Source organism: Ictalurus furcatus, chromosome 9, assembly GCF_023375685.1.
Source record: "Ictalurus furcatus strain D&B chromosome 9, Billie_1.0, whole genome shotgun sequence".
NCBI classification, from domain to species: Eukaryota; Metazoa; Chordata; class Actinopteri; order Siluriformes; family Ictaluridae; genus Ictalurus; species Ictalurus furcatus.
This window is the reverse complement of record NC_071263.1, coordinates 29,047,647-29,071,256: the sequence shown is the minus strand read 5'-3', so window position 1 is coordinate 29,071,256 and position 23,610 is coordinate 29,047,647. Positions and strand designations below refer to the sequence as shown.

The following is a 23,610-nucleotide window of genomic DNA, read 5'->3' as shown; positions in this document are numbered from 1 at the left end:
AAAACTTCGATGCTCTAGTGTGCATGAACTGAAACTTTTGTTGGTTGAAACTTTCACCACAACTCTTACAGAAATTGGTTGATTCTATACTAAAATACTGTAACTGTGATTTAATGGCTTGTTCGTTAAAGCCATTCATTCATTATGCCACTATTGAATGTCCAAATATTTTTCTGCCTAATTATAACCATTATGTCTATAATTTTTTATGTTTTTAAACATGACAATCTTTTTTTTGGGAAATGATTTGCTTGAGAAGTGCGTGATGAGGTGTGTTGGTGAAGGCTATCTGCACATGAATGATGGCTCAGCCGCAATAGCACAAGGGTGTTTATTTACAGTGTCCGTGATGTACAAGTGCACAAAAAAACTGCAAAAAAAAAAGAATGAATATTTACAATATATACACACAGTACATGGATAATTTTTCTCTCTGCTTGAAGCATCACAAAACCAACCACAAATAGCTCTACACTTACACGTTACTCTACTCGGCTTATAAAGCTGAGGCTCCGCCCCTTGGAATGTACTATTAAAAAGGTAGGTTTCAGGTAAGTATTAGCACATTTAACTTCTACAAAAAGGTAAGTATACATCACATACAAGTGTGTGTGTATATAGGGTTAGAACCCTAGTTGATGTTGGCCTCACGTGAGGAGAACTTGGTTGGCCATGTCAGCAGACTCAGGAGTAAGCATAATGTTGTTGGTCGTGATGTCAACCTTGGACAGGTACCTGGCTTGTTAGGTCACCTTGTTGCTCTCAGACTGGAACCTGGCATAGGAGACTGTCTCATCGCCCTCAGACAGGAACATGGGTTTGGGCAGCCGTCCCCAGAGTCTTATGTCACATGTGTCCTGACATTGTTTTCTAATGCAGTGAAATTCGTACACACATTCCAACATGATGTGAGTTCTAGATGTGAGGATAGAATACAACCTGGTTGGAACCCCAGTCAGTCAGAGGCAGGGGCAGACTTTGGATGGTGGAGGCCCCTGTTCTTGAACACATGCATGATGACATGAATCTACAACTAATCTACAACTACACATTCATTACAAATATGAATTAAACTAGTGGGTGTTGTATGCTGCTTGCATTGTGCAACTAGTTTTGGAGGAGTGATTGTGATGTATTTGTTGTGACTCTTTGTAGTAGAGAACTTCTGTTGCCTGTACACACAAAAGAAATGCTTTGGCACCAACTACTATGTGTGAGTGTGTACATGTGTTTTGAGAGTTAAAAGTGCAGGACTAGCATCACTCAAACTCTTCTGGTTTTGTATAAAGAAATCGTAAATATCTAATAAACTTTGAGCACTGGCTTATATTTTTTGAAAATGATGTGAATATGGTTGACTTTCAAAGCTAGTGTAAGGACGTTAGTGCCTTTTTTTTTAACAGCAGTTATTTGTGACTGTTCTTAAATGTTGGTTCAGTACTATGAACCTGACCAATCAGGAGTAAAAGGTTGATGTTTTCAGGAAGATCAGAGTTCTAATTAATTTATTATGTAACACAAGATCTAAACACTATAATACTCAAAATATATTTTTTCTCAAATTCAGACATAAAACCAACCTTAAGCACAATTATTTATAAAAGATTAAATTCAGGCCAGTAACCTCACCTTAAAACTCGAGACCAGTAAAACTACAAACATTTGTAAGGACTTGTATAAATAGATAGGGATCTCATACATATAGGTTATCAAAACCGAACCAGATCCTAAGTATTTGTATAATTACTCTTCAAGGAGAAACTTGGTAAACGTCTCCAATCCTTTCCATTTGAAGCTCCAAACTCATTTGATTTAAGAAATTTTGTTTATGGAAAGTAGGCGTACAAGGACACAGCAGTGTGCATAAGTCATCAAGTCTGAAAGAAAACAAATAGCAGCTCAGTGTATCACATACTGCAGGAAGTCTCTGAAGGACACTTGGAGGGGAAATGTTTTAATGTTTTTGACATAAATGATATTTCTTTGGATAATTTCTTATTATATATATAAAATATAAGATACTCCTGTAAGCCAAAAAAGTACTGGGAAGAATAACACGGATCTCAAAAAACAGAAATCCAAAGCCAAAAGGACAAGCCAGGAGTCACTCTCAAATTATGTCATACTGTCAGTAGAGAATGTTGTCTAAGAAAAATTCTGAACTGTGTTTTCTGTCTGCTAATTGAACTTAATTGTGTTTTTAAGTGCCAAAATATTAAACTGCAAATCTAAGCTATAAGAGAAGACATTTATTGCATTTTGGAAATCATTTACAGGTTCATTCTATCTAGCGTAAAATGTGTGCAGTGATTTTGCTCTTTTTTTGTTTCTGAGAAACTTCCTTTTAGCATTTTTATGCTGTAACATGTTTATGTTTCCCTTTTTTGTAAGGAGTAACATTTCTTGAATATTCAAGTTTCATTTATTTTAATCACATAAACAAAATCTGGTAGTGACAGCTATATTTACATCTCTAAGAGTACACAATGACATGAAGCTCAGGCTTACTACAGGCAGTATCACACAGGCCTGGTCAGTGTGAGAGGTGAAGAAAAAAACTCAGTTAAACTGAGACTAATCTCTGGTGTGACTTGGTTTAGTATATTTAAAGAAAGCACTCCTGGGCTTTCTTGTTTATGGAGCTGGTGTTGAGGGACCTGGTGAGGTCCTATGCCAGGTGAACACCAAGGAATATGGTGCTCTTGACTATCCCAATGGAGGAGCTGTCATTGTTCAGTGGAGAGTGGTCGCTCCGTGCTCTCATGAAGTCAACAACCATCTCTCTTGTTTGTATATGTTCAGAGACAGGTTGTTGGCTCTGTACCGGTCCGTTAGCCGCTGCACCTCCTCTCTGTGTGCTGACTCATTGTTCTTGCTGACGAGACCCACCACAGTCGTGTCATTGGCGAACTTGATGATGTGATTCAAACTTTGCATTGCAGCACAGTCCGCAGAGTGAACAGCAGTGGACTGAGCACACGGCCCTGGGTGGCCCCAGTGCTCAGTGTGGTAGTGCTGGAGATGCTGTTCATGATCCGGACTGATTGAGGTCTCCCAGTCAGGAAGTCCAGGATCCAGTTGCAGAGGGAGGTATACAAGCCCATCAGGTTCAGTTTTCCAATCAGGTGCTGAGTAATGATTGTGTTGAATACTAAACTGGAGTCTATGGATAGCATTTGAACGTATGTGTCAGTTTTGTCCAGGTGGGTGAGGGCCAGATGTAGGGTGGTGGCAATGTCATTGTCTATTGAGAGGTTGGGACGATATGTGGATTGCAGGGTGTACAGTGTGGGGGCAGCAGGGTTTTGATTTGCCTCATTATTAGCCTCTTGAAGCACTTCATGATGATCAGTGTGAGTGCGAGGTGACCTGAATGCCCTTCCACATCCGTCACATATCACCACTGTCCATGAAGTGGCTGTGGATTTTCAGGGCCTGTGCATGCTTTGCCTCTCTGATGGCCCAGGACAGTTTGGCTCTGACAGTTCTTAGGGCTGCCTTGTCACCTGTCTCGGGTCCTCAGCAGTCATCCATGGCTTCTGGTTGGAGCGTGTGGTGTTGGTCTTGGAGACAGTGACATCATCAATGCACTTGCTGATGTAGCTGGTCACTGATGCTGTGTATTCCTCCAAGTTGGTGGAGTCACTATCGGTTGCAGCCTCCCTGATCATGTGCCAGTCAGTGTGCTCAAAACAGTTCTGATGGCTCCTGCTGGCCAGGTTTCACCTGCTTCAAAACCGGTTTGGAGTGTCTGATGAGCAGTCTGTATGCTGGGATTAGCATAACAGAGATGTGGTGTGAGTAGCTGAGGTGGGGGCAGGGCTCTGCCTGGTACACGCTGGGGATGTTTGTGTAAGCAAGATCCAGTGTGTTCGCCCCTCTTGTTGCAAAGTTCACATGTTGATGGAATTTAAGGAGCACTGACTTGAGATTCGCATGGTTGAAATCTCCGGTGACGATATACAGTCCATCAGGGTGTGCATTCTGAAGTTCACTAATAGCCCCATACAGTTCACAAAGTGTCTCCTTAGCATTAGTGCTAGAGGAATGTATACTCCAATTATAAGGACAGTGGTGAATTTCTGTGGTAAATAAAATGGACCTCATTTAATGGTAACTCCACTAGCGATGAGCAGTAACTAGAAACTAACACAGAGTTCTTGCACCATTCCATGTTGATGTGAACACAAGCCACCACCACGAGCCTTACTGCACAGAGCTGCATTTCTTTCAACACTAAACGAGGCGAGCCCCTCTAGCTGAATGGTGGCATCCAGAACTCTGTTGCTGAGCGATGTCTCCGTGAAAACAAAGATGCGGCAGTCTCTAAACTCATGCCGAGTTGTCTGCTTGACTTGGATGTAGTCAAAATTATTGTTCAAGGAGCAGACATTGCAGAGCAAGATAGATGGGAGAGCCAACCAGCTAGGGTTTATTTTTAGCCTAGCATGAACCCCTGCCCTTTTGCGATGCTTCCGCTTCCTTGCACACCACTTACAACATCCCCTCCTCCGGCCACCGATTTCAGGCGAAGATGAAGACTGGACGCCTGGTCCCCGCAGCAAGCAGAGATTGCATAGCTTCTCCAGCAGATCATTATACAGGTTGATTGTTGCATGATTTCTGTACTTTAGTAGTGTCTGGCGATGGTAGACATGAACACTGGTTACGCCAACGTCCGTTGATTTTTGCGAAACAAAAATATCACCATTTTGGATCTGGAGAGGCCACTGCATGCTACTGCCATGCCGCCATTTTGAATATTCTAAAACAATAATGTGCCCTGGTTTCTGTGACCTTGCTCCAGTTCTTAGAAAAGTGATAATGCATGCACTTGTTCTCCATCTTAATGACATGATATAACATGACCAGCAGAGCCATGTTTTCAGAAGGGTCACCTCAATGGAAACTGACTCTATTTTATTGAAGGCTTCAGTGATGGTGATTTTGTCCTGTCAACAGACTCCCATGATAGAGCACAAAGTTTGTAAATGAAACTTCTCCAGTTGCTTCATGTGGCATTGGTAAAGATTCCAGTCCTCACAGCCATACTGGAGTGATATGAGGATAACAGCATTGTAGACTTTGGTTTGGTGCTCATTGAGAAGTCATGGTGTTTCAGAACTCTGTTGCATAGTCGTTCCAGAATGACTTGCTTTTTGGAATCTGACTGAGATTTCTTAGTCAAGGGAGGAATTGTTAGAGATTCCAGCATATTGGAAGCTGTTCGCAGTCCTTAGCACAGTGCCATCAATGGTGATTCTTGGCTGAGGAGCATTGCAATTTGGAGCAGGCTGGTAAGGTACCTCTATTTTATCCAAACTGATGGTGAGCCCAAGCTGCTTTGAGATAGAGAGAGAGAGAGAGAGAGAGAGAGAGAGAGAGAGACGGAGAGAATCAGAGTATTTTGGGGACATTTTTGAGGCCTCTGTGAACTTGCTGAGCATGGCTTGGCAGTCTTCATGTTTGTGGGCCATCACAACACAGTCATCCCCCTAAAGCACCTCCTGAATGATGCTATGGAGTGTCTTTGTTTTTGCTGGTCTGACTGACTGGTCACCACTGACCACCACCTGGCCTGTCATGTCATCCTGGAAAAACCTGATGATGTGGATGAACTTGTATCTCACAGTCTCTGTTGACTGTGCCACAGGCCTTGATCAGGTCAATGAATACAGACTAGAAGTTTAAGTTCTGTTCCAGACTCTTTTCTTGGACTTGCTTCATTGTAAAGATCATATCCACAGTACTGTGAGCAGGGTGAAATCGACACTGGGCCTCTGGCATGTTGGTTTCTGCTATGTGGATGAGTGGATGTTTAAAATAATGCTTAATCTTGCCTGCAACGGAGAGCTGGGAGATACCCTTGTAATTCTCACAGTCCACTTTGCTGCCTTTGTTTTTGTATAGCACTACAATCAGGGCAAGTCAGCAGGCATCTTTTCCTGTTCCCAGATGCACTGAATTATGTCATGGAAAATGCCAATTGCTTTTTGCCTAGTGGCTTTATATATTTCTGCTGGGATTCTGTCCTTGCCAGGTGCTCTGTCTGAATTAAACTTTTTTTTTGTTGTTTTTTCTTTTTTTTTCTTTGGTGAGCTTGGTGATCATGGGTGGTTGCTTGAGTTCTTCCATGACTGCCTGCTAGGAGAGTTGCTTCAATGCTGATTGGCTTTCAGTGGAACTCTTGGTCATTGATCAAGGCTGATCGGTCTGATGATGGTATGGGTGTAGGTCCTGCCCTTGATGGTCTATAAATGGTCTTTATTGCACTGAAGAAAAAGCACTCACTGATGATCACCATATGATTTTTGTGGATGGTACCACATGGACACCCTACAAATGGCTGTGGATGGTCTTCCTTGGATAGACTAAAGACTGCAGTTTTTAAGAACAGTTTATACTCAAGCCTCAATCATTGAACAGTTGATAACTTTGATATGACAATTGAGTTTGATACAATAGACTTAAAGTTAAAACTCTGCTCATACTCAGGTTCCCTTTAACACACCCAGCACTGCTTAACTTTCTACTATAGAAAAAAATTATATTTCTGATGTCACCCAGTAGTTCTAAATTATTAATTAATTAATCTAATTCCACTGTTCACACAGTTACAGGTGCATGTGTGTCTTGGTTATTCGGGGTTCCTCGCATTTCTGTTTCAGTTCCCGTTTCCATTCAGGTACATTGAGACTTCATTCACAGTGTAATGAGATGAACATCTCAAGGCTGATATGTTTATATATAGTTTTAGAGCGGAGCAGGTGTCGCAGGCATTGTGGCGAGTTGGCCACAGAGATCGCGTTCAGTGATGGCAACATTAGCCGGTGGCTGAATGATTGCTGGTATATTGATCCATGGTACCTGAGTAATCATACAACTTTGTGACTGGTGCTTGTTCAACCCAATGGTAAGTACACCTTTCCCTTTTTCACATTGGGATTTGGTAGATTTAGTTTGACACTCTGGTCTCTGTGTTAAGGTAAGCATGCAGAGTTGAGCATCTAAATCTTCTCTATGACAAATCCCTAGCCGAAGATGCTACATGTGATGCCACTGCTGTTTTGCTTGACTGTTTTGCTTGACTGTTTTACTTCCCTGTTTTGCTTGACTGCTTTGCTTATGGGCATTTTGCTGGGCTGGTTTGCTTACAGGATTTGCTTTGGCTATGTTGATTAGAGGCACGCTTGGGCTGTCTGTTTACATGCCTTGCCTCTGGTGTGTTGCATATCAGCTTTACTTTGTTGATTGTGCACTGTTTACCATGTAGTGGTGGTGTCAGTGGACCTGAGTATTATAGCCACCACACCACGGTGTCTGTAATAGTTTTGTTTTTCAGTCTTTGCTTATTGTTGACTGTTTTTGTGTCATTTTGGGTTAATTGGTGTTTTCTTTTTCTCCAGTAGTTAGTGAGTCTTGGTGTAGGACAGGGGAGGCTAGCTGCCTTCATTTGGTGGTGTATATTTCACAGCGTGCTCAGTGTGCCGACACAACAACTTTCTTATGGTGTAGGTAGTGCTTGATGATTTGATGTGAATTAAGGTGGGTTTGGGTGAGCTCCTGAGCTGCAGCTGGCCTGCCTTGTTCCCGCCAAGCCTGGGCCTGGAGAAGTGCTAGTTTTAAAATTCTTATTGTGCTTCATGGGAGGGCAATTTTATATTTATATGATAAGTTTTAATGAGGCTTAAGTGTTATAATATAATGTAATATAATGTAGCTTTTGTAATTAGTGGTGCAGTTGAGAGCAGACAATGACCGGTTGTGTCATGAACAGATGCCAGGTGAGTTACCAGGTCAATTCAGAGCTGCTCTTGTTGTCACCACGGCAGTGCCTGACCCTCCCCAACCAGTTGATGCTGATCCTGTGGTGCCGGAACGGTTTGTTTTTGTGCCTAGGGACAGGCGATGTCCAAAATTTTGTGACAAATAAGGCACAAGCATTGACGAGTGGGTGGATGAGGCTCAGGCCATGTTAGAAAATTAATCAACATCTTCTGATTTGATTATATAACCACAGCAGCCACACCTGATTCCACCTGTGGTTGGTAATATAACCACAGCAGCCACACCTGATTCCACCTGTGGTTGGTAATATAACCACAGCAGCCACACCTGATTCCACCCTTTTAATCAGTTGAGCTTGGCTTTCAGTAGACTCAGGTGTGGCTTCTGCTTGGTTGGAATGAAAACCTGCACTCAAGCCGGCTGATTGGACATCCCTACTATAGAACATCTGTGAGATGCAATGAAGAAGAAATTGTTGATTGTTGATGCTCTAGTCTGGAGGAACTGAAAGTTTTCTTGGTTGAAATTTGGAGAAAACTCATACACAAATTCATACCCACTCAAATTCATACACGCTCTGACAAGATGGGAGTTCTAGATGTGAGATTGGAATACATCCTAGTTATAATGCCAGTCCATCACAGGCAGGGGCAGACACTGTATGGTGGAGGCCTCTGTGTTTGAATACATACACAATGACATGGATCTACAACTGCACATTCATTACAAATATGTGTAGTTAAATATGCCTAACTAATGGGTGTTGTATGCTGGTTGCACTGTACAAATAATTTTGGAGGTGTGATTGTGATTTATTTTTTGTGACTCTTTGTAGTAGAGAACTTCCTTTGTCTGCGCACACACAAGAAAGGCTTCAGTGTCTAAAGCATTGGCTTCCACAGGATCATCCCTCAGTTCCTGTGTCAGGCACGAGACTTCACTAACTAATATGAGTATGTGTATTTTGATAATGATGAGTCTTTATTGGTCACATATACATTACAGCACAGTGAAATTATTTTCTTTGCATACTCCAGCATGTCAGGAAGCTGGGGTCAGAACGCAGGGTCAGCCATGATACAGTGCCCCTGGAGCAGAGAGGGTTAAGGGCCTTGCTCAAGGGCCCAACAGTGGCAGCGTGGCAGCACTTGGCTTGAACCCCCAACCTTCCGATCACTAACCAAAGGCCTTAACCGCCAAGCCACCACTGCCCCCAATTTAGGAGGTAAAAGTGCAGGACTCACATCACTCAAACTCTTCAGGATTTGTACAAAGAATTTGTAAATATCTAATAAACCTTTGAACACTGGCTTATATTTTTGACAGAATCTTTATCTTAATCTTTGTTAGAAAATGATAATGTGGCTATGATTAACTCTCAAAGCTAGGATGAGGATGTTACTGCCTTTTTGCAGTTATTTGTGTCTGTTCTTAAATGTTGGTTCAGTGATTTCTAAGGCTATGAGTCTGACCAATCAGGAGTAAAAGATTGATGATTTCCAGAAGATACCCCATCAATGTTCTAACCATGTCCTAATTTCTATAATTACTCTTTGACAACTTGGTAAATGTCTCCAGCCCTTTCCTTTTGACATACCCCAGCTCCAAACTTATTTGATTTAAGTACATTTTTTGATGGAAATTAGATGGACAAAGGCAGTTTGCATAAGTCATGAAGTTTGAATGACAACAAATAGCAACTCAGTTCATCACATACTACAGAAAACAACAACCCCAAACTACTACACAGGCAGCAACTACATCAGACCAGTGAGTAATGATGACAATTTGTCAGAGGTACAAACTTCAGTTTTGCTGTCAGCCCCCAACCTTTTTGGGGCTAAGGGCATCACCGATTTCAGACCTCATCAACAGGCAAAAGATGCTATTTAATTGCACAACTGTGCCACCAAAACACAAGCCATTAGTGATATGCCACTCAATGAGGGAAGTCTCCTCTTCCTGGGTATTATTTAGAGGCCTGCCACCCCATCACTGGGTGCCTTCTCCAGGTTCTACAGTGTTAGAATTGCCCTCCAAGTGCAGCGGCTATCCTTGAACAAATGTCACCTGTCAGTCCATCAGTGATTTGATTATGTAAATTTTTGTGGAAAGTACGCAAAAAAAGACGTCATCAAACATGAAAATGACAAGCAGCAACTCAATTAGTCAGATGTTGCAGAAAGACTTTGAAGAATAGCAAAAAGATGCTATGTAATTGCACAACTGGCTCCTATATGTTGCCACCAAGACGCAAGCCATTAGTGATATACCAGTCAATGAGGAAAGTCTCCTCTTCCTGGGCCTTATTTAGAAGCCTGCCACTCCAACACTGGATGCCTTCTCAAGGTTCTACAGGGTTATAATTGCCCTCCAAGTGCAGCGGCTATCCTTGAACAAATGTCACCTGTCAGTCCATCAGTGATTTGATTATGTAAATTTTTGTGGAAAGTACGCAAAAAAAGACGTCATCAAACATGAAAATGACAAGCAGCAACTCAATTAGTCAGATGTTGCAGAAAGACTTTGAAAAATAGCAAAAAGATGCTATGTAATTGCACAACTGGCTCCTATATGCTGCCACCAAGACGCAAGCCATTACTGATATGCCACTCAATGAGGAAAGTCTCCTCTTCCTGGGCCTTATTTAGAGGCCTGCCACTCCATCACTGGGTGCCTTCTCAAGGTTCTACAAGGTTAGAATTGCCCTCCAAGTGCAGCGGCTATCCTTGAACAAATGTCACCTGTCAGTCCATCAGTGATTTGATTATGTAAATTTTTGTGGAAAGTACGCAAACAAAGACGTCATCAAACATGAAAATGACAAGCAGCAACTCAATTAGTCAGATGTTGCAGAAAGCCTTTGAAGAACAGTGAGACGTAAAACGCTGCAACACTGAGTGTTTATCTCCGTAACATTTCAGGTATGTTTCAGAACTCTTCTGCAATACTTCAGTGATTTCCTACCACTTGTAAATGTAAATATTTTGTATAGCTTGATGTGTGGAATAATTTCTTATGTTAATCATATTAGTATTCTTTAGAGCCTGGACATACTGACATTTTTACCCTGGAACGGTTATTGCGACTTTAGAAACACCAACTATAGCACAAAATTTAGTACCAGAAGCACTAAGTAAATGATGTTAGATAGTTTAATGTCATGTAATATGTCATGGAACATTTTTGTGTCATTTACCACTTATACCAGCTCTGTCCCAGTACTGATGAGCCTAAATCCTGACTAAAAGATTTCACAAATGTTATTCCTGTGCAAGTATGAGTCTAAATGCTGAACTACAACTTTTGATAGGATCCTGGAAATAAACGGGAGGTTTGATAATGGACTATAAACAAAGTCAGGTTTTTCAATCAGTGGTTTAATAACTGCTAATTTAAAGGGTTAAGGTACATTAGGGATGAGCTGATTATATTTAATAAAGAATTGATTGCTTCTGGTACTATCTGTTTGAGGGGGAAATGTGTAGGTAAGGAATCTAGTACAAAAGTTGATTTAAAATTAGTTCAATCTGTCGGGCGGAAGTAAAGGATTCTAATCTTTCTACTGACATGACTATATTGTTTTCTACATAGATAGTTATCAAATTGTCCAACTTTAATACTCAGAATATTCACAATATTGTCATAGAAAAGAATTCATAAAATCATTGCCACTCCAGACCGTTTACTCTCTTTCCATGCAATTTTGAGTACTACTGATATAGTTTGATGCCATTTACGTTCTAACTTTTTTGAGTGGTCTGTTTTAAGGGACATATGATTGTAATATCATAGTATTCTTTTTTTCTCTCTAATTATTATTCTTTTAAGTGGGATTGCATCATCTAGAAAGTAGTGGAATACTGAAGCATTCGGTCGCCTGATTGAGTTCTGTGGGTTCAGAGATTGAACAAATCAAGATCAACAACTCTGAAAGATTTTCAATAAAACTGTGTACAGTAGCTATTGATTGTACACTTCATGTGGTAACATGGCATGATGCATATATTATGACACATTTGAAATGAAATGAAGTAATGATCTGAGTCAGTATTAAATCAGTGGTCGTATTATGACTCGATGAGTATGGAATGGATGCAAATTCTGTTCTCCTCTAATATATCTAAGGACCGTTCCATCTGAAGTGGTCCCATGCAGCTCGCTCGACCGTTTAAATTTTCCATTTTTTTTTTGAGTGATTACCACTATTTAGTGGCATTGCAAATCCACCAGGTTTTATTTAGTTATTTTATTGTACTTGGTTTAAATATGATGCCTATCTTCATGTCATGGCACACAACAAATTATGGTTATACAGCTGTTTACAGACACCTCAATATCTCATGCCAGGATGGTCTTAGCTCCATCTAATCTGATCTCTAGAGCACATTACAAGGTACATATAATGTACCTTGCATATTCTTGTTCCTTTGACAGAACTTGAGTCCAAATATAATTGTCAAAGATGGCTCACAATTCCACTTCTAAAAGTGTCAATTTATGATGGGAAGGGTTCGAGGCTTAGTCTTATATTTTTTTAGGGAGTATCTTGGTAAGTATAGTGCGCATGCAAAAGATTTCAGGTTTGAGACTTCACTTATTTTGTTCTTTTATGGGGACAAGAAAGTGCAATTTTTTTAAATTCCCCTCACTTTGAGGTTGAAGATCTCTAGTGGGGAACCAGATATGAAACTGAAATTTTCACAGAAATAAGTCCTGCAGATTTGAAGAACCCTGTTACAGATCATGCCAATATAGACCATTGACAAGCATAAGCTATTGTATGTCAATCATAAACATAATTACTGTAAAATACTGTTCATTTCTACTAATTGTTATGCTTAAATTACGTCTGTTCGTTTCTCAAAATGGATAAATAAAGTAGGCTTTTCCGCCAAATTTCTACTTGCCCTAGCTATGTACCCAGAGGAAGCTCAAAACTTTTACAGCAGAATGCTTCTATAGAGGACTTATTCTTGTGAAAATTTCAGGTTCATGTTTAGTCCCCCACCAGAGATATTCAACCTGAAAGTGAAAGGAATTTTTAAAAATTGCACTCTCTAATCCCCACAAAAAAGTCTCAAACCTGAATTGTTCTGCATGCACAATATACTTACCTAGGTACCATCTAAAAAATTAAGACTCAAACCCTTCCTAATATAAGTTTATCCTAAAAGTGGAACTGTGAGCAATCTTGAGCAGTACATTTGGACTTAAGTTCTAAGTCTAAGGAACAAGAATGAACAAAATGTTTATATATGTCCATGTACCTTATAATATGCTCTAGAGATGAGTTTTTGTTCCAAGGAGCCCAGAGCATCCTGAGCTGAGACACTAAGGTTTCCGTAAACAACTGTATAACCAAAATGTATTGTGTTCCATAACACTAAGGTGACCGTCGTAGTTAAACCAAGTAAAATAAAATAAAATTTAAAAATGGTGGTTTTCAAATGCCAATAGAGGTAATCACTAAAAAAAGTAGAATTTAAAATGGTCAAGCAACCAACTTTATTATTCAATTATTGGACCTCTTAAGATGGAATGAACCCTGACTAAAGCTTCCTGTGCCCCTTAAGGCCTAGATAAATTCATGTGCTGCAAAATAGTCGCCTATAGCCAGAGCACTTTCAACAGGCTTCTCAGCGGAGGCTTTACTGAGGAAAGTAAGCCTGGAAAGTGGTAGCTCAGTGGTTAAGACGTTGGACTACTGATTGGAAGGTTGTGAGTTCAAATCTCAGCACTACCAAGCTACCACTGTTGGGCCCTTGAGCAACGCCCTTAACCCTCAACAGCTCAGTTGTATAAATGAGATAATTGTAAGTCGCTCTGGATAAGGATGTCTGCCAAATGTTGTAATGTAATGTATATGGGAGAAGATTGATGCTCCTCTGGGTGAGGCTTAACGGTAGCTTTGGCTTTCCAACTATGCTGCTGAGTTGTCACCCATTCACCCTGCTGTAAGGGCTCTAATGCCAGATTTGGGGGTCTGCTATCACTGATTAAGGCACCCAAACTCTAACATACTAAAACTATGCATCTCTCACTCACACAGATAAAGCTATTAGTAACAATAAAAGAATTGTGGAAACTACCGCAACAAACACGTGACATATCAAAATGCTTGGCTCAATGAGGAGAACTGCATTATGGGTATTCTAGTGATGTCACATTACGTCATGGGCACGGTAACCCCCAAAATAAGTTGCATCATAAAACTACTGCAACAAATACATGTGACATATCAAAACACTTGGCTCAATGAGGAGAATTGTGGTTTGGGTGTTTGGACTGCTATAAAGCCAATTATATTAAAATCTTGAGTTAAATACAATCATTACAGATACCAATATATGTCAAATTAGTTATGCTTCAACACCTACACACATGCACCCTTGCTGACCGGAATGAGCAGCTGCATGTAGGTGTCGAATTTTGCAATCACCACTCTCATTATTATTATTATTATTATTATTATTATTATTATTATTATTGTAAGACCCAAAATTTCTAAACGCTACTCCCAGAGCTTTCAAGCTACATTCACCAAACTCTATAAAGTCCTCCAACCTGTTCTGATGCAAGTTGCTGTGACTTTTCTATCTGATTTACGGAATTATGGAATTCCCATTACAGGAGCTCAAATTGGCCAAAATTCCCATTGACTTCCATAAAAAAATTCTGACTGTTATAACTCCTTGAGCTTTCAAGCTACTTCCACCATACTCAGCACTCTCCCTTAAGCTGTTCAGACTGAGCTGGCTCTATTTTTTCTAACTGATCAGACTTATGGTTTTCCCATAGTGGACAACCAAATATCCCAAAAACTCCCAATCACTTACATACAGAGAGAATGTTTAGAGCCTCTTCACGTCATCTATCTCTCTATCTATTTAATCAACTCTACAAGTATTGGCACTCTATCTATCTATCTATCTATCTATCTCTAGAAGCAGTGGCACCCTATCTATCCAATCAACTCTGCAAGTATTGGCCCCCTTTGTATCTATCTAGCTCTACAAGTATTGGTACTGTATCTGTCTATCTACAAGTATTGGCACCTTATCTGTCTATCCAACTCTACAAGTATTGGCACCCTAACTACCTGTATCTCTTTCTTTCTTAAAATTGTACATTACCTTCAGATTTCAAACTGATAACTATTTTAAACTTTCAGACTGGCTTTGTCAAGCCAACCTCAAACTTTACGTATCTAGTTTAGTTCTTAGACTATTAATATGTTGTTACAGTATATTGTGGTTGTGAATATCACTGTAGTCACAGTTTTTATCAGGACTGCTGAGGGATTTTATTTATTTCTTCTATTTTATTTCTTATTTCTTAGAGTTTATCAACATCAATGATGAAGCAGCATCTGTTCATACTCCTGTTTTTCACAGGTGAGTGAAGTTTGTGTGTGTGTGTGTGTGTGTGTGTGTGTGTGTGTGTGTGTGTGTGTGTGTTTGTGTGTGAGTGCAGCAGCAACTGTCCAAAAAAACGTGTAGGTGAGCTGCTCTGTGCTGTGTGCTTTAAAGTGATGGCTACACCTGATTTACAGAAAGGAAGCCTACTTTAACCTCCTGAATTAGTGGTCCTACTACTTCTAGTTTAGGACACCTTAAACAAGAAAAAAGTCACTCAGTCGCTTTGGCTCATTAACATTCTCTAACTGTAAGTGTAATTGTCACTGTTAATTGTTTTATGGGACATCACAACTCTATTGCATGTCTACAAAATGTAGTAACTCACCCAAAACATTTAATTCATTTAATTCATGCATCAAAACCTAGTTATTGTGTCAGTAAATTGGCCAATGGCACCAAAATGAAAAGTTTTTTGCCACTGTGTGAGCCATACTGGTCAAAATGTTTAGACCTTTTTTTCACCATGGCAGTCTACTTTTTTGTTGATATTGACTGCTCAATATACAAGAATGTCAGTTTTGTCTAACTGAATGCTATTGTGTATCACGCTGAGCTTTTTCGATACAGATGTCAAAAGTAGGTAAAAGTCTAGTGAGAAAAGTCAATACTGTAGTACACAGAAAAAGAATATGCACATTTGTATGTATACAGTACATTTATTTTTGTAGCAATGTGTTACATGTAAACAAAAACAACAAAAAAATCACATTTGCATGTCCATTTTTACACATTTCTTACATGTAAAGTCATATATAATGAACAGAAAATTGCCACAAATGACATCCATGCAAAACAACAAAAAAACCAAAAAAACAAAAAAAAAAACAAGAAAAAAACAACAATGAAAAAACCTGCAGTAATTCTATAAAGTCTTCCATGTCAGAGATATTTATGGAATATACATGTATGTCTGACAGATTTTGATAATTGAATGGATCATTTTGCATGTGATGGCTCACATGATGAAAGAATGTTCAGAAGCTGTGAAGAGTATCACGATGTCACTGAGAATCAATTCATCAGTTTTGATCAGCAAGCCATGTGCATTTAGTTATTGTGCAAATTCTAGACAATTGTGCTTACTCTTTTGCACACGTGCCAAAACATGTGCAATTTGCTTAAATGAATAAGAAATTCAAATCTGGAACTTCTGAAAAGTTTCTGAAACAAGAAACTAACTGTTCAGAGATCTGAACTTATTGTTTTGAGAAAGAAAATCTCATTTGAGAATTGAGCCAAAAACTGGAATATGTAGGATTACAAGAGGTAGATAGTTTCAAAATTATTGAGTTTTTCGAGATGTTTTTTTATAAACAGCAAAAGAAAAATCAGTGTTTTGTTTTGTTTTGTTTTGTTTTCACCCAAGAAAACTATAATACTATCTTTTACATTGAACAGTAAAATTAAACAAGGAAGTTAATGGAATTTCTGCCATAGCTGTAACATTGCATAAAATCTTTTAAAACTCTTCTCCACAGGAGTTGTCCCTCTTGTCCAGTCTGTGACCCATAAGTACTTTCTGGTCCAGCAGGGAAAAAGTTGGACTGATGCTCAGACTTACTGCCAAGCCACATACACCGACTTGGCTATCATCAAAAGTAATGATGACGTGATCCAACTACAGAATGAAGTACAGAGTCAGAAATTCAGTTCCAGTGCTTGGATTGGAATGTACAGTAACATTTACAGCTGGCACTGGTCCTTTGGATATGAACCAGTGACAAATAAATTTGGAAATTGGGAGGCTGGAGAGCCAAATAACAATAATGGAGATCAAAACTGTGGCCTTATGACTCCCTGGGGTTGGGGGGATAAGCAGTGTACTCAAAATTACCCCTTTGTGTGCTTTGATGGTAAAATCTTATTCACTTTCTTATTCACTTTCATTTTTCACTTTCCCACTGTGTCAGTAGAGAATGTTGTCTTTAAAGAAAAATTCTGACCTGTGCATTTTCAGCAGGCTAACTGAACTTAAATGTGTTTGAAGTGTCTATATCTTAAACAGCAAATCTAACCTATCAAAAAATACAACTGATTAACTTTGGCATTTATTGCACTTAGGAAATTGTTTACAGGTTCAGTCTATCAAAGGAAAAATGTGTGCAGTGTTTTGCTCTTTTTTAGGAGTGAAGCACCTTATTTATTTATTATTTCTTTCTTCTTCTTCTTCTTCTTCTTCTTCTTCTTCTTCTTCTTCTTCTCTTCAGTCTATGGCAGCAATGGAACCATACATAGGAAAGTTATGAAATTTGGCACACAGCTTTCTAAAAAAACAACTTTATCAAACTCCTACTAGATCATTTGTCTGATTTTCACCCCAACCAAATCAGATCATCTTCAGACCATGCAAACAAAAAATGATGGAATGCATGTCGATTGGTCAAACCGTTCTTGAAAAACGCACACAAATTCGACGGCAAGCACGCCAAAATGGACGTGAGGCTATATCTCCATAAAGCTTTAGTGTATTCAGACCAAACTTAGTATAAATCATAGACATAATGACATGAGAGTACCTGGACAGTTTCAGAACAGTGCCTCGTAGTTTTCACAAGATATGAAAAAATCGTATTTTTGCTTATAACTTCTTAGCAGTTTGTCATAAAATCATGACCATTCTAAAATAATGTTTGCTTATCTCCTTATTTTGCCTCTGTTGTGCTTGGCCTCATAATTGCTGCTTGCAGCTATATTCTTTCTTTGTTTCTGTGAAACTTCCTTTTGACGTTTTTATAATGTAACCTGTTCACCTTTCCTTTTTTTGTAAGGACTAACTTTTCTTGAATATTCAAGTTTCTTCTGTTTTATTCTCACAGAAACAAAAACTGGCAATTACAGCTACACTTACATATCTAATAGTGCACAATGGCCTGAAGCTCAGGCTTACTGCAGACAGTATCACACAGACCTGGCCATTGCGAGAGATGAAAAAGAAAACTCGGTTATACAGGAGCTAGTCTCCGGCCTTACATGGATTGGAATGATAAAAGACCCCTGGAAGTGGATAGATCATACCAACTTCTCTACTATCAGCTGGATGTCTGGACAACCTGATAATGGCCTGTGGGATGAAAACTGTGGTTATGTATATATGGGTGAGGCCGCTGATGCACAGTGCTCAGACATTTTGCCTTTCTTCTGTTACTCAGGTATGTTAAATATTACTTATATTCAGTAAAATTTAAACTGCTTTTGGAATATAAGTGTAATAGTGTGTGTTTGTACATGTTTACATTTCAACATCCAGTAAGCACAAAGCAACAAATCATGAAGATGAAGATCCAGTCCAGTCAGGATTTGAATGATCCTGCAGTAAATGCGGCCATCTTGGAGAAGGTGGGTCTCATCCTCTACAAGAGCACACTAAAAATGTACATTCCCCTCCTCATTACTGCAGCCAGAACCTGCGAGTCAGAATTTTTACAGCTTTCACATAGATTTCTTTCAGAGATTAGTGCCTCTATCTTGCATTATTTAGTAATAAAAGTATTATTTTGTTTTTCAGATCATGCAGAACCTGAAGGATAATGGGATGGTAGAGGAGATCATGGTGAAATGGAGAGTACAATCAGATGGAGAGGTGTTTCACAAGGAGAAATAAACTAATACTGCAATAGAAATAGGAGGTCTCTAAGTCTATAGCTGTGTCTCAAATACAGTAATTCTGTAGTGCATTAGTCATTTTTGTTGAGTCGTATGTTTACTCAGTAAATGTAATAAGACGTAGTTCACTATTAGAGGGATGGTGAAGGGGAAATAATTATTTACTCACTTTAAAAATCCATAATTTGTATATAGACAATATTCTTATTGCTTTCCTTATCATAAGCATTAACTAACCATTTTATTCATGATCAGGTAGAATTCATGGACTATGTGATGTAAGAATCAGTGATTAATGTGCAGGATTAATGTGCAGAATATGTGTAGAAATGTGCAGAATATCCCCCCTGCTGAGTCTCTCTTGCTTCCTCCTGTAGGAGCACATGACTGTGCTCGTTTAATTCACTGAGCTTTAAAGTTCTTATAATAGGCCTCATTTATCAATATTTTAGTAAAGTCGTGTGTAAAAACAACAAAGAATGAACAAAAAATTCCACCAGATTTACAAAAGTTTTGGAAAGGCTGATTTTCTTCATACACACATATCTAAAAAAAAATGCAAAGCACATTCCCAAAAGATCAAGCACACAGAGGGCTGGAAACAAAATGAAAACATGACAGAAGAGGCAGAAAGGTAGTTATATTGACTCACGTCTATGCCAATAAAACATATTTAGTAGTGTACCAGCACCTGAAAATGTCAACATCTTGAGGTAAATTACAGAAAAGGTGAAATAGGTGTGAATTAAGTGAGGTGAAAAGAAATTGGCTTCATATGAAAATGGCAGAGAAAAAAAATCATGCCAACCAACAGGAATCACAAAGAGGAAACTGCTATTTTAAAATGGTTTATGGTGTCATGGCCAAAGTGCTAGATGTGTTGAAAAAGCTTTGTGGCAAAATAGGAACAATTTAAAAGCCAGCTTTCATCCATACTGGTCTTTAAACATCCTTTCCCCCTTTCCCTCATATGCACAACCTTCTTCTTCTGCATTTCTTTGGTTATAATTGAATGACTAGTTTTATTTGTTCTAATTCATGGGTTTGTGTTGGCTGGCTTCCTTTATTTTTCATATTCTTTAATTATTGCCAATGATGGCTTAGTGGTTAAGGCTCTGGGTTACTGATCAGAAGGTTGGGGGTCATGGCTAACCCTTTGCTCTGACCCCAACTTCCTAACAGTCTGGCATATGCAAAGAATGAATTTGACTGTACTGTAATGTATATCTGATAAATAAAGGCTTCTATTCTATTCTTTGAAAACAAATGGGTTTCACGCAATTTTCTTGATAGTACTCTTAGGCTACATTCACACTGCAGGCAACAGTAGCCCAAATCAGATTTACTGACCAAATCCCATTTTTTTGTTAAGCTATGTGAAACTATATGTGGCCTATATCTGACATTAGTCTGAATAGATCATGCTCCTAAACTGACCTGCATGTGCAAAGCAACAGTGAGTCATGTGATGTGTTCAAGCTTGCTGTAAAAGGGGCACATTATTCGACCATGCCCACTTCTGTGGTTCACATCATTGGTTTCTTTAAATTGCCTGTCTTTCTTTCAAAGTTAATTTTATTGTTTCTTTCATACAAATCAATTTAACACAATCCCTCAACCCTCACCGACTATTCACCTCACCGGCTAGAATCACGCCCATGCTGACCATTATGAGATGAATCGAAGAATAATACAAAACGTATTTGCCCCATCCTGATTTCTTCTGTTTATGTGTATATCTCATACTAATCAAACAAAATACAACATTAAAGAAAGGCAACCTGAGTAAACATACAATAAAGTTTTGATTTATTTATTTATATTGAAGCAAAAAAGTTATCGAACAACTATCACCCATGTGAAAAATGGTCTGACAATGATTGTCTGAAGAAGTTTGTGAGGGAAATTATTCATTTTTACATTTTTAAACATATTTGACAGTTGGGGCCTAATTCTAAAATCACCAGCTACCAAATGTACAACAGTTTTGTCTTGCTGCCATCACAAAATAAAATAAAAAATAAAAAACCTCACGTAATGTAGTCACGGAGGGTGTGTACATTTTTCATATTACATGAAGGGTGGGGATCCTTATAGACTGTGGAACAGAAATGTACTCAGTGTGTCTCCAGCGATTTATTTCACATTGGAGTACAACCATATTCTTTTTTGCTATCATGGACGAAACGCCCGTTTATTTTAAAACATCATCTTTAAATGTTTTTTCTACCTCCTAAAGAACCCTCGGACTTAAGAGACGATCTTCGGCATTGTTGACGCCCTGCTCAGGGTTAAACAACAACGTCTTTACAATACTTTCATGAAGAAATTGTCAAACTAACATCTTGTTGTTTTTTTTTTTCTTGGAGCAAAAGTCAGAGCATAACCAATAATAACCATTTGATACACTTTTTCTTACATATGCATGTATGTACTTGTGGAATGCACAATGAACATACGAATCTATGTGAGGGACCACCGATATTAATCTTTGACCTACACCTGTTAAGATAATGACGGTTGGTGATGACCTTTGACCTGGCTCAGGAGTGTTAGACAGGGGATATGCATGTATGTGTGTGTGTGAAAGAAAACAGAGCGGTTATCTCAGGAAACCACTCTGTTTTCTTTCAAAAAACCGACTTACAAATGAGAGAACACAAGCAAAGCAATATATCAAGCAGAGAACAATACAAGTAGTGCTACCATACAAGATCTATTAATTGAGTTCTAGAAGAAAGTAGTAACTTAATGAAATTGGCGTCATAACTTCAAGTCACTAATGTCAAGTCCGTACACATTCAACATTCCTGGAAAAATTCTCACAGTTAAGACTGTGTTAGAGGACCTGTAGACTGAACAAATACTATACAAAGGATGATTCAATGTAAGCATAATTTCACTTACAAATAAATTCTACTAAAGCAATAAATTTGGGCATATTCTCAATTATGATATGACCAATAGTGGACTCGTGTATAGGCTACACCCGCTAATACAGTTGATGGACCTACTTTGGACCTATTTTGCACTACTACACATAGCTTTTGCTAGTCATATTTAGCAGTGTAATTTGAAAATCTACTCTTTAGTTTACTGTAGCAGTGGAAAAGGATGATAAAGTTTCATTTGACAAATCTGTTCATCTAGAGAGGGCTTTTCATTTGTGCCATAGAAAGGAAAAGCATGATTAAATTTCTGCTTATTCGTGTAACTACATTGTGTAATCTAATTTCATGTATTGACAAAATCTTTTGTCATTCACACATATAGCCTTCTGGCTCCATTGTAGTAAGTTTGCGCTTTGAGCAGAATTAGCAGCCTTTGGACTGTGGATAGGTCTATGAGAGGGATAAAAGTAGTAGACACAGAGTGTTTCTTTATTGTCTATTTTGCTCATTTAATTCAGTGCTTTTATGTCTATAAAACCTGCAGAGATGTTAGGTATGATATTTGTATTGTAAATTATACTGGATTTTAATTACTATTGTTATACAACTTAAAGTTAGTCATTTTTCCTGGTTTAAAAGGCTGCATTCTATTGGAGAAACTCTAATTGGAGCAACGTAATTTTTAAAATGATTGTCAACTTAAAAACTTGTGTTCATAATTATGGTAATGAAGTACATAACACTTAAATTCCTTTTAAATGATGTGAAAAAACTAGATGGAACAACTTAATTTTTTGAGTAATCAACTTAAAAACTTGTGTTTATTATACAAATTATTAATTAAGTGTTAATTTAAAATACATTTGATTGTAGAGGAAAAGGTCATTTCTCTAACTCAGTGTAGTTCGTTGGTTGAAATTAATTTCATTAGAAGTTTTTGTTGAGCCTAAACATTTGTTTTTAGTGTGTGTGTGTGTGTGTGTGTGTGTGTGTGTGTGTGTGTGTATGGTATGCACATGAATGTATTGATCTATGCGAAAGAACATGTGTGTTTGTGTGTGTGTGAGTGTGGTTGTGATATTTTTGTTTGGATGTGTGTGTGTGTGTGTGTGTGTGTGTGTGTGTGTGTGTGTGTGTGTGTGGAATGCACATGACCATACTATGTATGAATACATTCTATGTGAAAGAACGTGTGTGTATCTGTGTCTGTGTGTGTGTTTGTGTGCATGTGTGTGCGTGTGTGTATGTGTCATATTTTTGGTTGGATGTGTAAGGAAATTCATTATTAATCATTTTACTTATTTTTTTCATCAGCCTTATGTGTGTGTGTGTGTGTGTGTGTGTGTGTGTGTGTGTGTGTTTGTGGAATGCACATGACCATACTATGTCTGAATACATTCTATGTGAAAGAATGTGTGTGTATCTCTCTCTCTCTCTGTGTGTGTGTGTGTGTGTGTGTGTGTGTGTGTGTGTGTGATATTTTTGGTTGGATGTGTATGGAAATTCATTATTAATCATTTACTTATTTTTTCATCAGCCTTATGTATGTGTGTGTGAGTGTGGTGTATGTATGTGTGTGTGTATGGGAACGCAACAGATTACAACAAACCTTTATTATATAAACCATTATCCATTTTTAACCTTCACCTGTTAAGAAAATGACGGTTGGTGATGACCTTTAACAACAACTGTTAAGATGATGATGTAAGTGTAGACCATATGTAATATTATCTTTGGTGTACATCTCTCAACATAATTATGATTGATTGACCTAAGTGCAGACCATATGTGCAGAACTTATGTAATATTATCTTTGCTGTACAACTCTCAACATACTTAAAATTGACGATGACCTTTGACCTGCCAAGATAATTATAATTGCTGATGACCTTTGACCTAGACCTGTC

At 38.5% G+C, this 23,610-nt stretch overlaps 1 protein-coding gene across 1 annotated transcript; it reads left to right on the top strand.

Moving 5' to 3' along the window:
- Positions 1–16,830: 16,830 nt before the first annotated feature.
- Positions 16,831–20,443, top strand: LOC128612972 (C-type mannose receptor 2-like). Its single transcript, XM_053633467.1, has 4 exons — positions 16,831–17,062; positions 18,026–18,358; positions 18,457–18,545; positions 18,715–20,443. The coding sequence occupies exons 1-4, from the start codon at positions 16,879–16,881 to the stop codon at positions 18,808–18,810; spliced, it is 702 nt and encodes a 233-aa protein (XP_053489442.1). The 5' UTR covers positions 16,831–16,878; the 3' UTR covers positions 18,811–20,443.
- The last annotated feature ends 3,167 nt before the right edge of the window (positions 20,444–23,610 follow it).

Excerpts from the sequence above, each read along its gene's own strand:
- LOC128612972 (XM_053633467.1), top strand. The coding sequence starts at position 16,879 with ATGTACAGTAACATTTACAGCTGGCACTGGTCCTTTGGATATGAACCA. Across the intron at positions 17,063-18,025 it reads CCCCTTTGTGTGCTTTGATG|AAACAAAAACTGGCAATTAC; the intron begins GTAAAATCTTAT and ends TTATTCTCACAG. Across the intron at positions 18,546-18,714 it reads ATGCGGCCATCTTGGAGAAG|ATCATGCAGAACCTGAAGGA; the intron begins GTGGGTCTCATC and ends TTTGTTTTTCAG.